This window comes from Botrytis cinerea, chromosome 3 (genome assembly GCF_000143535.2).
Source record: "Botrytis cinerea B05.10 chromosome 3, complete sequence".
NCBI lineage: Eukaryota > Fungi > Ascomycota > Leotiomycetes > Helotiales > Sclerotiniaceae > Botrytis > Botrytis cinerea.
Window position 1 is genome coordinate 1,549,626 of NC_037312.1, and position 14,521 is coordinate 1,564,146.

The 14,521-nt window shown below is 42.7% G+C and overlaps 2 protein-coding genes across 2 annotated transcripts; one reads left to right on the top strand and one right to left on the bottom strand.

Moving 5' to 3' along the window:
- Positions 1–562: 562 nt before the first annotated feature.
- BCIN_03g04640 (hypothetical protein) lies at positions 563–2,699 on the bottom strand. The gene is made up of 5 exons (XM_024691961.1): positions 2,490–2,699; positions 2,220–2,408; positions 2,113–2,160; positions 1,769–2,057; positions 563–1,700 (listed from the first exon to the last, which is right to left on the bottom strand). Exons 1-5 carry the CDS (start codon positions 2,568–2,570, stop codon positions 910–912), a joined length of 1,398 nt encoding a protein of 465 aa, XP_024547734.1. The 5' UTR covers positions 2,571–2,699; the 3' UTR covers positions 563–909.
- An 8,001-nt stretch (positions 2,700–10,700) lies between these two features.
- Positions 10,701–13,854, top strand: BCIN_03g04650 (hypothetical protein). Its single transcript, XM_024691962.1, has 4 exons — positions 10,701–11,678; positions 11,735–11,882; positions 12,047–12,105; positions 12,156–13,854. Exon 4 carries the CDS (start codon positions 12,202–12,204, stop codon positions 13,384–13,386), a length of 1,185 nt encoding a protein of 394 aa, XP_024547735.1. The 5' UTR covers positions 10,701–11,678; positions 11,735–11,882; positions 12,047–12,105; positions 12,156–12,201; the 3' UTR covers positions 13,387–13,854.
- The last annotated feature ends 667 nt before the right edge of the window (positions 13,855–14,521 follow it).

Below are 14,521 nucleotides of genomic sequence, written 5' to 3' on the forward strand. Positions count from 1 at the left end.
CCTACCATCTACGCTATTGATACTCCGCCCCAACATCAACAACAACAACAACAAAAACAACTTGCCATAAATCTCACAACACTTTCCACACATCTAGAAAGATTAGTTACATGTAGTGTAGTGCTAGCATCAAGACTATAATTCATACATCCTACATGCCATGTACTACGCATAATTTTATTAATATAAAACTTCAACCCACCACATGCGCCCCCAAATTTCAATCAATATACATCCACAGTATGTAATGAAAACGAGTAATGCAGACCCTGCTATTCAGAGGTAAACCCCACGAGCGAAGTAAATCGAAATATAATGTGAGCTAGAACCCTAGCTTAAGTTCAAGATAGGTAAATGTATAGGATCAAGAAGAGAAGAAAGAAGAAAAAGAACAGTTCTTGCGGAATGGGATGCAAGCTGAAGATATAAGTTGAGATGATCTGGAAAGAAAATAGACGTAGTACAGATATCAAGGTATCTAACAATGCATAAGGCTTCTCGGATGAAAAGGAGGAACTTTCTCTTACCCAAAGATGTCACCAGTGCGTGCTTGCTAAGGCAGTGAAATATACTCAAGTAAGGACAGCAATATTCATATAGTAATTATAGAATGTTTTCAGTTATAGCCTAAAAAGCTAGCATAATTTGTATTAAAGAGTGGTGAATATGCTGAAGCAAGACCGTCTTAGTCTCCATTACTATACCGAGCTGAGTTATCCTACCGCAATTAAAAATTGACCCTTCCAGGGCATGATAATAAAATTTCTTTTTGTAACTTAAGGATTATATCCATCGTCAAATCAGAAATCCACCCATCCGGAGATCAGTAAACTCTTGGTACCCTTGAGCAACAACCAGCCAAATGTAATGGTATAAAGGGAATTGAACTGAAAGAGAAATTGACGAATTTTAATATCGTTCAACGTACTCCTTTTTGGGATGCTTGATAACAGTTCCTGGGGGGTGATCTTCCTTGTAGAACTTGCAAGCAAATGCCATACATGTAGGTTCCTTAGGCCCAACGCTCGGAATCACCACACTTGGGCAATGATGTCCATAGATGCATTCCTCATTATCGCAATCTTGGCCATTGACACAAGGATTTTGACGTGTTAAATAAGCAATGGCTTTTATTTCCTCCTCTGTAGCTTTATGATCGTGCTCAAAGCAACATTCATCGCCTTTAGAGCAAGGCCCTCGTAGATAATGGTTGTTACATAATTTATTCGTATTTGTACGTCGTTTAACCGCTTCCAATACATCTTTCTTGACATGTATTGGGGGATCCAGTCCTCTAGGCCCCGGAACCCAGCCCAGTCGAGCAAAAACATTACTTGTAACATCTGGTTTCTTGGCTGCCGTTGAAGTGGTTTTGCCTAAAGCGGGAGATGCTACAGTGGTAGGTGGTGTGGGTGGAGGAATCGACGTGACACCTGCCCAGGTTGATGGAACAGACGCTGGACTGAATTCTGTTGTTCGATCTATCAATTTTTGAGAGCGGAATATATGTTCAAATTTGAGAGTTCGGAGGCCAACGGCAGAAAGCTCGCGGACTATTGGAGGTCCTTCCATTATTGTAATTCTGTTTCGATCGTCCTGCGTAATTACTTCGTCGAGGAATGGTGCGTACCCGCTATCAAATGATATACCAAGTAATAGCTGTTTGCAATTCCAATTTCTTAAATGCCATCTAATACATTCTTGTAGAAGTTAGTACAATGATCCCCCGCCCCGAATTGACTGTAAATCGTGGTAAGGCTATACGAACCTTTAATTTTTGAATCTGCCCTTTCTTTTCCATGGCCAACATCTATAAAGTCGAAATGTGCTTTTCCTTGGGTGAATCCTAAAGTAAATTCTTTAAATTTTTCGAGGCTTTCAAGTGTCCCATCTCTCATCAAGGCTTTCGATAATCCGGTGTAATTTCCACAGACTTTTGCCATGATTTCAATCTCCTCAGTCTGAGGTCCACTACATTGTTCGAGTATTGACGCCCTGAGAAGATTGGCTGCCTTTTTGCCTCCTTCGAGCCCTTGATTTATGAGATCTTGATTGAACTATGTAACTCTTATCAGCGATGGTTCGGACGAGATATGGGGATGTGCAACGAACAATCATGCCATCGGCATCAACCAGCGCTATTATGTATGGGTTTCGATTCTGTTTTCGCAACGCATCAGTAAATGGAGCAGGCTGTCATCAAACCCATTCCATCGTACCTGCAGAATATTATTTTCGTTGATAGCTCGTTCTAAATGCTGGCGGGTCAGATTGCAATGTATTTGCAATTCTCTTCTCGAATTTCTCGAATCGTCCAGGTCCAGATGTGCCTCGTTCAATTCTTTTTTAAGACGCTCATTTTCATGTCGCAGACCGTTTTCGACCGTCTCGACGTACATCAAAAGATCCTGATGACGATTGAAGTTAGCATAGACAATTAGATTTCGGCATAGCAATCAAATCATGGCATCGACGACGAACCAACGCACCTTAATTAACTCATCGCCGGCTTCTCTTTGCTCTGTTAACAGCTGGAAACGACGAACAAAGGCATCCATCATGGTCGCCATGATGAATTTATGAACTATTAATATTGCTAGATGAAGATTAAAATATTCAGACTCAGATCGATGCGACGTTGAGCATAAGTATTATTGAATTTAATATCGAATTAACATTTAATTGATCGCGTACGAAACTTTTTTTTGGTAAGTATCAGCGCTGGAGACGCGACAGACAGTGGGGAGTGGGGAGATTGACGCTAGGGCTGTATGTACTCCGTACTTTCCGTCTCGATTATTAGTGTGTTACTTGAATCGTTGCGTGGCCATGGGTGACAGAGAAAGTGGGAATACCTTCAAATTTCTGCAGAAAATATCCTCGATGTGATATTGATGCTTCTTCTGCTACATATTTGGAGAAAGAGAAGGAATGGGCGATGGTTTGGTTGTATGTTCAAATGTCCTACTTCTTTGCCCTCAAAAATAGTGAGAAAGTTTTCTCTCTTGAAAAAGGAGGTGGCATGCCATTGGAAGCCTGTATGTAGTATTAGTCGGGTCCCTACCTGTCTTTTGAGATTTGTTTGTCCGACCAAAACAACAGTCTCTCGTCGCCCTTTTGACCCAATGACTGTACATTTTGCTTGTTGTTCTCGGGATTGTGCAGTCATCCACTCTGAAGCTTGATTCATCTGATTGGCGGGGGATACTACGTTGATATTTGGTGCTAGAGAGGGGTTCACTACAGCATTGTATCCAAGGCCTATACTGATGCCGACCGCGTGTCTGACAAGCAAAACTGAGCATTCATCGTTAGCAAGTAGATAAAAGGGACAGATCAGACCTAATATCTTGACTCTAAGTACTAATTGTTTGTTCATTAGATATACATCCTATCTAAAGCTCGAGCTTACAGACAAAGCAGGGCATGTTTGGTCATTAATCCCTTTGTTTGGATGGGATAAATCACAAACGGGGTTTCGTCAGTAGATTTCACCATCGTGTTTTCCTCAGTGGCTATCTACTCCCTCACCGGGGGTAAAAGCTTGACTCATTAGTATACTACAACTGTTCTATTCGCTCGATCGAAACACCACGAGGAAAAGGCCTGCCTTATATTTGAGTCAGAACATTAGATGAAGAAGTGAAAGCGTGATAAGCACTCGAGCGCACACCGAATTATCGCAACGTATCCTCTTCGAAGTTTCGGACCACAACGAAAACCCGTCCGGATTTATGAGACTCATATCTTTGATAAAGCATAGGTTGAAGTAATATCTAAATTGTATCGAGAGTTAACATATAAACGTTACACAAAGCCGGTTACACACAATTCCTTCCACCGCACACATTTTCAAGGACCGGTAGTTTACACAACCCCACTCAATCAACTCTACCCACAACCCAGCATCCCATATTCGAAATCCACCCATCAATTCCCCCCCCCCCCCCCCATCCCAATTCCCAAAACAAAAATATACGAACCAACCAAAACATCAGATATCAGGATATGCTCCTCATACAAGCCAACCTGATTTTCCCCCAAACAGTGTTCTTCACACGCCTCGCGCGCCCCATTCATCTAAGCGAAACCCCTCTCTTCCCCCTATCTATCTTGTGTGACGCTAACAAGATAGCACCCCTAAACGCCTGCCATAATGCCATTGCTTCTTTTGGTGCTTAACTTGAAAATAGTTACATATTTATGTGAGGGGATGCTCTTGATCACTTGAAGATACTTGTATTGATACGTGAACGTCACAAAGAGACATAACATAGCCGTTAGGGAAATCAATACGAAGCCCATCCATTTCACAAAGCGCCCTCCCTCAACATATCACGAATTCGGCGAACGTGCTGGATTCGGGATGTAGAACTGAAAAAGGAAATCTGCGATGGCGAATATTCTATTTCTATTGTTCATCATATTCTGTCTTGGAGGTCAAAGTGTACATCACCCACCAGTGATAGAAAAATATCTTTTTGATACCTTTTGGACAGGGAAGTCAATGAATGCGATAGGGGGATGTGATTATTGTGGTCGCCTAAATGAACTAACTTGTTGGTGTTTTCCGAGATGAAAGACACGAGCTAGGAATATGGATCCGTGCCCGATATTCTCGGCGTTCGAGGGGCTGTTAGAACGGAATGGCTTACCAGGGTATGGAAAAACGGGATCACATCTTGATAGAGATTGTGCTAGCAGCTGAAAGTAATCGCAGCGGCAACTTTGTAGGGATCAGTATCTCGACATGTGATATTATTTACTCCGGTCACTTGCAAAACATGGGTCCCAAAGAAGGGTGATGAGATCATGGGAAGGGATTGGTAGCATTCTGTGATATGGACGAGATTTATAAAATTCTTTGATGCGAAGTGTATCACAGATAACCGTTTTATTGCCTGCTTCGGCATGAAATCCATGGATAAGATATTAATGTTATGAATATTGATAGCACAAGGCATCAAAGGAAACGCCTATACTCTTAGTAGATCCCGAGTTTTTCAAGTATTTGAGGGGATAATTCGGCACTTCTCGAAGAACTCTTCATCTTCCATCGTACACCTTTTACCAATTTAGTAGCTAGTGGATCAGAGATAAAATTCTGTCAAGTAGTCTAGCTATGTTCACAGGCCCTCTTGCGGATATGAACATCTATTACCTCCAAGACTATTTCCAAAGCTCACCCCCATGCCATGACAGTCAAGTTCTTACTAGATCATGCATGGTGACCTGAAATATAACTGGTGGCAAGAATCTGGTACAACTCCACTCACTATCACAGAGGGGCAAAGGTCTATGATCAGTTAGTATACCTGAAAGACATAACCCATAGATGTTGTGCTTGCACTGTCATTGGTACTTGTGGTAGTCATGCTGACAGTGCCAACTTCGAAATCCAGCCGCACGCGGACCAAATGTTGAAATCACTGTCTTCCTGTTAATGACACATTCTACTTTCGCATGCAGATTAGCCGTATAAATGGCGAATTACAGCACGGAGCTTGTATACTGTAGTACGGTAGTAAAATAATAGTCCTCTTTGTGGATTTCGCAGCACCGACAGAAGATTTGGTGTTCTCGATTGGGTAGTGGAAGCTGGAAGTCTGAAGGGAACAGAGTTTTCATTGAATGAGAGAACGATGATGTAACTTAGGATACGAATTGGGAGTCGAGAGCTGCAATGATGCAGATAAGACAAGACCATTTCGCAATCCCTGGTCTCCGCTCTGTTGATGTACAACTCCGTGTTCGATGCAAGTGCACTCGGCAGACTCTTGTTTAGCTAATGAATATCTTCAATTGATGTCACTATGTGAATTTCTTGTGAAGATGCAGCTAGACCTCTCGGGATTTCCGGCATAGTCCCAAATGTTATTGGAAGGTCGATCGTCGGATAAAACCCATTCCTCCATACTGTCATGGCAGTAAACTAAACTATCATATTTACATTGGTGATCTTTGGAGATACTTCTGCATGCGTTAAATCAAACAGATGGAAGGAGAGTGAATAGGAAGATGAATACCTTGAAGATATACGGTTATTGAAGCAAGCGACCTATCAGGTTGCATTGCCAACAACTGCATCAGAGTCTAGAACATGCAAGTCTTTTTTTTTTGGTGTTGTTTGGTCGATTTACGCCAATGATGAGGTTCTGGTATATGAAGTGGTTTAATCGAATAAAAAATTGCCGCTATTGTCGAGAGTAATTTTATCGAGATTTTCCGTGTAGTTCACATCGAGATCGACACTGCATGAGAACTTTTGATGAGAGTGCTGGGCGCGGAAGGAGTTATGTGTTTTTGTTCATCCCAAAGTATTGATTCAAGTGCAGGAGAAGTATATCAAAGGCGATCTCGCAAGGTTTGAGCATCGAGACAAAGACATCTTTCTCAATTGAGTGAATAGAGTTCTCTTCAAAGTTTTGGGCAGTTTGATATTATTTTGAGATGAGTTTCCATGGATCAAAGCTGTTCGATGACTGAAGAAGTTGAAGATTAGGGAATATCAAGAATATAAGTAAAGTTACGGTCAATCCCACTTTAGATGCTAGCAGTATAATAATAATTGCAAGAAACACACGCCTGGTGATGAAAGCAATTAAGCTTGGTTTGTACTCGAGCTACAATCTACTACAGCCATCGTACTTTCGTATCTGTCACCCCAACAACACTTTTAAACAGGAGTTGCCTCGATTGAAATTCGAACTATTTTGCTATTAAAGTAATGGCAAGTGTAAGAACTTGAGTTCATCTTTCCATAACGGAGACTTCAATTGCATAATGTAGCCTAATAGCCGGAATCGAGATTCACAACAAAAAAACGCATTATTGATGGCCTTGACGGTCCATCGACAGCATTTCGATGTCACCGCACAACATCCAATGGCTCATCGGATACAAGCTTATTTCTGGATCCGGATACCAAGAAAAGATGTCTCTTCAGGGCAAAGATTTATTAACTGAGGCGTGCGCTGTTCCCAACGTTCCACCCGCTTGGAGATTGATATCCTGCATCAAATGCTTCCGATTTAGCAAGAAACCCTCCGATCGTTTCAAATCCAATCAGGTCGATGGGAATATCGACTCTTGGATCTTGATTGGATCATGATGATGGAGCTTGGCGGGACAGTTGCCTATTGTATCTAGTGTGCTATCACAAGATGCGAATTCATGCATCTTCGGGAGCCGCAGTCGGTAGGCCCGCGACTTCGGCGGGACATAGACCGTAGATCTAACGTGTATATTTTGAGTTATGAGTTACATGTCGGCGATGCAAGTTGACCAGTCCAAAATATTCGGTAGATATAATATGTCAGCCTAAATCAAGAACCTGTAGGTTATCTTCCATTAAAATGGGCTACATTTCCGAAATATGACCGTTTTGTTGCTTGACTTAAAGAGTTTGAAATATAGGCCAGGTTCTACAAATTTCAAAAAGTCAGCATCATCTTTCCACTCCTTTGTATTTTCATTGGTAGACGTGTGAATTGTAACCTTCTTGTGCTACACACAACTACTACCGAAGTAACTTCAGGTAGCATTAAATTGCTCGGGGCGCTTGAAGCGAGCGAGGATTATTCGTTTCCACTACATTGGCACTCCATAGAACTCCGGAAGAGCGGGGGCGTTCTGCATATGCTACCCCCAAGGTCAGTAATTCTAAAAGTCAGTAATCTTAGAAATAGGTGACTGCATTCCATACCTTATTATCGTTGAATGCAGGGACTTACAGGTCCGCAGGTTTTCATTTCCTCGTGTCGGAGGGAACTTGTCAAGAAAAAACCCCGCTGGAATCATGCTGCTAGATGTGGATGAAGAAAATTGTGGAGAAGGTTCTGCTTCAAGGATGGGATAGTACGCACAAGGATTTTGACAGTGTTCCAGAATTCCCTAGGGGCTTACCCTCTTTCTAACCTAGTTCATGCACGTCGACCACTGCGCCGAAATCTCAAACAAAAAAAAAACATTCCCATTTTACCAGTGTGGAAGTTACGAACACAATATTATGGCCAACTTCTAAACAATGTAATTATTTGGAGCATTGGCATTTCATGCATGATTTAGACTTCATAATTCATCATGAAGATTTCGTCATTTGTATCTCCCAAGACCAAAGTCCTCAAAGATGGTTGCAAATCTCCCACCGGCAGTCGAAAGCTAGATACAGAAATAGATAATAGCCACAAGACCCATTACACTAGACTCCTTTTTAAATGAAAACATAGCGACGCCGAAAGTTGCATACCTGGTGGAAGGTTACACGAGGAAAACATCAGGGTCCAATTTCGAGTTCTAGTTCCCCACACTGTGCGCCACGCCGATGATGACAGCAATTAGACTAGAGATCCCAAACCCGGTGTGAGAACCGAAATATGTTGTGGTACATATTAATTGCTTCCGAGGTAGCGAGAGGTTGCGCGGCCCTGGAAATTTGCGCCGTTAGATCTCAAATCGAAAGTCATAAGCACTTGTGTGACATGAATGGCTGAAGTGGACAAGGAAATCTAGTGCGTGGAATTGATAGCTGCAGTGGATAGTCACACTCGTCCAGATACAGCATAAAGATTCCCGACTAAACACAAAATCGGTATTTACTTACAAACTTGATCAGCCTACCCATCATAGTACTATCCTAAAATGGTGAGCCTTGAAGCTTTATGAAATGTCATCGTGAGAATCACTTACAGATAACCTTCAAGGAAAGAGCTCTAACTTGCTATCGGTATTTCTGTGCAATCGACAAGAGCCTAATGGCACCAATTCTGATGTTGACATCACACAAAAGGGCTTCTTGTCACAATTCGTGACCACTTGAGTCCCGGTGGGCTTAGAGCATTTCCAGCACTTTTCGATGTAAGTATGGCACATTTTGCGAAAGGCTGACGAGCAAGTTATCAGTGTGGAGGTTGGAAGATAGTTGGTTTCAAACTTCGCCAAAGAGTCTGCGGATGAGAGATGTATGAATAAAGTCCTTAGAAGAATGATGAGGAGATCTATGGCTAGAGACTTCTGGCGAATGAAGAAGATATGAGGGCATGCTTTCACTAAGCTTCTCTATCCTTCTTATAGATGAAATAATGAGTCTGCCAAGAGCCAACTATCTCCTCAAAGACCTTTCACAGTCAATGTAACTCTGTCTTGCGAGGGTGGAATGGTTTTCCCGACCCATTACACATGCTTTGGCTGTGCGAGGAAGAAACTGATATCAGCAATTCCAACAACGTCTTTCAGGGATGCCAGTGAAGTTGACAGGGAAAACAGAACGATTTTCTGGTGGATGAATACTCTTAAGAGTGTGGTGGTTGGATGCAATGCAAAGGCTACAGAAGTTGATAAATCCACATGCAAGAACCCTAGATTTTGGGGGATCTTTAACCTCTGTTAGCATCTTCTCACCCAGTCGTCAATTGCATGTGGAAGTGTCTCTTAAGGACCACTGCATATTGGAGCAATTGACTTCAGTCTCCAGTTGTAGTGGCGATATTTTAGACTATCGTTTCCTTCCGTTCGAGCATGCATTGCCCCATGAATATGTTACTGGCCTTGGTAGGTTTACCAAGTATGCAGGGAATTCTCTTTGGGTTCATACGGGAAGAGCGCAGTGTAGTCAGATAATGCACAGTCTTTCTAACCACATGGTGCAGCAGTAAGCCGTGTTCAGCTCGGTTGGCCAATGGTACTTAATTGTCAAATTTAATCGCGTGTAATTTTGCATGAAGGTTTTCGAATAACCCCGCATAAGCAAGCCGAAATATCTTGGGAAAGAGTACATACGTGAAATTTCACCTCATAAAACATTTAAGTCTTGCAACATCTGCGCTTTTGATGGTAGTGATGAAAATGCACAACGTATCACATCTTTTACTCCAGAATTGACCTAGTAAGTTTCTAGCATGCAGAGGGCGCGGAGATGAATATGTAGCTAGCCAAAATAGAAGCTGCAGTCAATTGTCGCTTGATTGACAAGTAAGAAAACTTTAATGGTTTTAGGAACTATCCCAACCAAATTTCTGCTTGCTGCATAGTTATGATAGTTGACAAGATGGTAAGGAAAAGTAGTCCCTTGGTACTGGTTAGTAGTAATACTTGCAGGGTATCTTACTACCGAGTTTGGGGACCCTGACATCGGATGATGCCTAGGTAGGCAGGGCAACGAAATATGATGCGCTGGCTTTATTGTTGGTCCAGGACTTTTGTCATATTAATCTAACAAACGCAACAAATTTTGTTTGTTTTTTGCTCGCAATAATCGGCAAGATAGAAGAAATCTGTTTTTTGTATATATTGGCAGTTCTCACTCTCGTCCCGAATCAATACGAGCGATATCATATATGACTCCTCTTCCATTGATAGCCGAGCCGACCCAATAAAGGCTTGCCGGAATGAAGGAGAGATACAATCCCTATTCGGCTCAACCTCAACATGCACCCTTTCCGTTCTCTCGCGGTCTGGTCTGACTGTACCTCCGTACCGACTAAGACGAGTATGTTGGAGCCCGGAATTGTGCCGTAGGAATATCACCAGAAAAGAGTTCGCGTGCTGTTAAGTCCGAAGTTTTGATTGGGCACATTCTACACTCCCCGTGGGAATTGCTTCATTGGTTGCATTTTCTATCATATATGATACGGTTTGAGGTCTTTCTCCCGATTAATAGTTCGTACGTAGATCAGCCACAAAAAGCTTTGATGGCTATTTCAGCTCTCTATCTTGGCCTCGGAGGCGTCTATCAAGTGGCGGAGGCTTTTCTCATTTATTGGATTATTGGCAGAAGTAAGCGCGACTAGCTGCTGTGTCATAATCAAACTTGATTGGTCGCATGAAGTATTGTGAACAACTACTTGGCCAATCATCACATGCTTTCTGGAACATCCGCACGAACAAAGCATTTTGTTGAGATAACGCACATCGTTCGAGGGCTCGACGGTCTCAATTGAACAATCAATCGAGACTTTCCAAGGTCGATTGGACCCGCGAGTGAGGCCTGATAGATCTCAATCTCGCGAATCAGCACGATGGTTAACACCAGAAGCCCTCATTATGTTGAGCATTCCAGACACCGTCGTCTCATTCTTCGCGAAAAACTCAACCTCGTAATAGGCACATAAATGGCTTATTACAAACGGTTTGGAGAATGCGCGATCGTAGATCTGCACCCAGGGAGGCAACCTTGTGTAAATCACTGGATTTATACCAAGGATTTCACAGCTCTTCAGTTCACTTTAGGTGTGATGTGGAAGGAGGACCTGCATAATTCTTTGCTTTCTGGCAATGGATCCCTGTTGTATTAGACCAATTTGCATATGTACGAAATAGTGAGACCAAGCCCACAACTACCTCTCCTGATCTTTCACCAATAGATTATCATCCGTGTCTTGTGAAAACCCCACAATCCACAATTTGACAGACTAGTGTTGATCCAACCTACTCGAGGACTTCTTCGCCATCATTTGACATGTATTATTTCGGCTTTCGTGAGGCGAGGGCCATTAAAGAGGGAGAACTAACCCCCCCTCAAGGGATCTTGAAGCTATTCTGCAAGGTACCACACGATTAACACTGAACAATAGCTCGTCTCAGAAGTTCTACTTGTACTATACTGTTTTTTCATCCTTCTCCGGAAGTCGAACACACTCCTTAATCCCCTTGCTGTAATTTACAGAATCGGCAGATATCTAGTGAGTTTTCCTTGGTGCAACGGCGCGTTCCTGAACAGTACTAATCTCTCAATTAGCGAGATCCAGCGTTCGATTCTTAGAAAGGGTATAACTGATCCCAATTTGATCTTGAAATACACGAGCCTTGCGTGTGCCGCACTACAGTCTTTAACAGTACGCGACTCAAAACGCGACTTAAATCTGTCTTGACAAGTGCAATAGTCTGTAAGTTCTGCCTAGCAATATCCCTTCTGGAGTGGCCATATTGGTAATGATGCCGGTTTTCACGGCGTCAATGGTATAGACATTCATAACTATATTCATAAATGAGAGCAAGAATCTCCCTGGACAACTCCAAATTCACTGAAGCTCATTGACTCACTGAATAGACATAGCGTTTTCAACCTTTCTCAAGGATACATACAAAGTGCAGAGCACCTATAATATCGTAAGTTCTTGATGTGAAAAACTACAGCATATCCCATATTAACTGCTCAGCACTATCTAGTCTTTGCTTCAAAATTACAGTTATCTAACCCCCCACATGGCTATGCTAGTGTACGAGAGTAGGAAAAATTCCTATTCAATCAATCAACCTACAAGTACTCTCGCTCCATCAGCGAGTGAGTCTTATACCGAGTCATTGAACTCTTCTTGGGACTCTTCTTTGCAACTTCATGCTGGCACACCTGCGAGCTCAATTACTCGACGTCCGTCTTTCGACGAGACCGTCAAGATGGAGGATTTGTCTTTCCATGACTACAACAACCTCCCAGATCGATATGGAAGCTCAAGTAGCAATGCATTCTGTGCTATGTCAGCCATAACACAAGACATGCTTAACGGCTTCCAAGAGCCTAACGCGTTCTTTGGTATGGATGACGGAAAGGTGTTGGCCGATGCAAATCCTACAATTGCCTTTGATGCCAACTTCCAAAGCTACGCACCTGCTGCCTTTGGGTCGTTTGAAACACATTGTCCTTCAAGTGATATCCCATCACTTATGGACGATTTGTATTCACCAACTTCAACATCTGAATCTTCAGGAGCCATGGATTATGTGGACCCGGCACAAACAACTTTGATCGACACGTTTGCCGATTTTCAGTCTTCTCCAATTGGCCCACTCACACCTATCAAATTTGGAACACCCTCATCGGATTTCAACACTCAGAGATCTTACAACAGTTCTCCCGCAGGGACTTCTACTACAGGATATCTCGCTCCACCAACAAATTATCAAGACCTCAGACAAGAGTCCATCTCTCCCATACGACAACAGCAATTTCGAAGACCGTACTTCGACACCCCCCAAAGCGCAGCTGCTCTACAAAGAATACAAGCAACCACCCCAACAAAAGCCACCGCCCGCAGGAAAATAAAGCGAGAAACCGTACCAATTCGAGTGCAAAACAGAAACAAGCTGCCCTGTCTCCACCCTGGCTGCAACCGGAAATTTCAACGACAGGAACACCTGAAGCGACACGAGCACACACACGACCAGCTTGCCCCCAAACACAAATGTCCCTTCTGCGTGAAAGAATTCGGGCGTACAGATAATCTAAAATCGCACGTCGATCTCCACAGGAAGCGGAATCGGAAGGCCGCTCGAACGGAATGGCACCCAGACGCCGATAAAGAATGGGAGTCGATGGGCAAAAAGAGTCGTAAGCATGGGGACTCGGAAGCAAAATCCGCCACGGTCAGGACTAGGTTGAGTGTTTATTGATATTAGTGTCAGAAAGCCTTGTATCATCAACTGGAGGAATTTTCACTATTTACAGCTTTGAGATGAGGAAGCCGGGAATGCTGTTAATTTAATCTGAGAAAACATAGTCGGCGGGTTGTAGATGGAAAGAAAAAGCGCAGGGGAGATCTCGTGAAAAAGGCATTCACTTTCATTCTTACCAACCGCGTTTTGGTGGATTGGCATATTTATACTTATTTACTATTGAAAAATAGAGGGGAAGCTTTTGGAAAACTACACAAGAGATACAGGAGACAGAACTTTCGTATTCCAGCTTTCTGATGTATTGGTATGTATTGATTGGTGGTATTGGGTTGTATTGGTATTGGATTGTATTTTATTGTACTTGGCTGGACTTATTTTGGGCATCGGAGCTTGGGAAAGAGTTGATATTGTCGTATATTCACTTAATATTGGACTTTATCTAAATACCTAATTATCAAGTGTCTAGTTGCTGTATTCAAGAATCACATAGTATGAGTGAGGGAAAATCAGTGACAGCATGTAGGTACAGTATTCCTGTCCCCAACGACTCTTAAACAATACATGGACAGTTGAGTAAAAAGCGAAGATCCCAACCTACACAACGAAATCTCACGATCCCATCGTTTCCCCTCAGAAAACATGCACTCCATACTGCAGGTACGACGGCTACACACATTTGCATACCCATAATGCGCGGGCTAGTGCATTAGTCCGCATCAATCTCCATCCAATCTATCTATTTTTGATATCTCAGACTATGTACATCCGTTGTCGTATGTCAAATCGACCCCTTGCGTGAACAAAGGTCTCAAGCTCGAGAGAGGTCACGAGTATATTGATCGCGTCCGTGTAGATTGATATATATTACAGATCAAGAGGCTTTCAAGCCATGGATTGTGTAATTTCCCGGACGAGAGACATGCCAGAACCAGGTCGGTATTGTTCGTGTAACGTTGGGTTGCTATATTATCGGTTTAATAACTGGTATGTATATACTGACTCTAATTCTGCTTGTGGATGGTTAGCTTAGCGATTGAGAATGCGGCTTGATGTTTGTCTATAGAAGATGCCGGTCCATGGAAGATGCCGAAACCCGTCCCGAATCGTGTTAACTTTTACGAAAATGGTGCCC

Bases quoted from the DNA above. Each gene is read 5' to 3' on its own strand.
- BCIN_03g04640 (XM_024691961.1), bottom strand. From the start codon at position 2,570: ATGGCGACCATGATGGATGCCTTTGTTCGTCGTTTCCAGCTGTTAACA. The intron at 2,161-2,219 runs GTACGATGGAAT...TTGCGAAAACAG, and splicing joins ACGAAAATAATATTCTGCAG to AATCGAAACCCATACATAAT. The intron at 1,701-1,768 runs GTTCGTATAGCC...AACTTCTACAAG, and splicing joins GGCAGATTCAAAAATTAAAG to AATGTATTAGATGGCATTTA.
- BCIN_03g04650 (XM_024691962.1), top strand. From the start codon at position 12,202: ATGGCTATGCTAGTGTACGAGAGTAGGAAAAATTCCTATTCAATCAAT.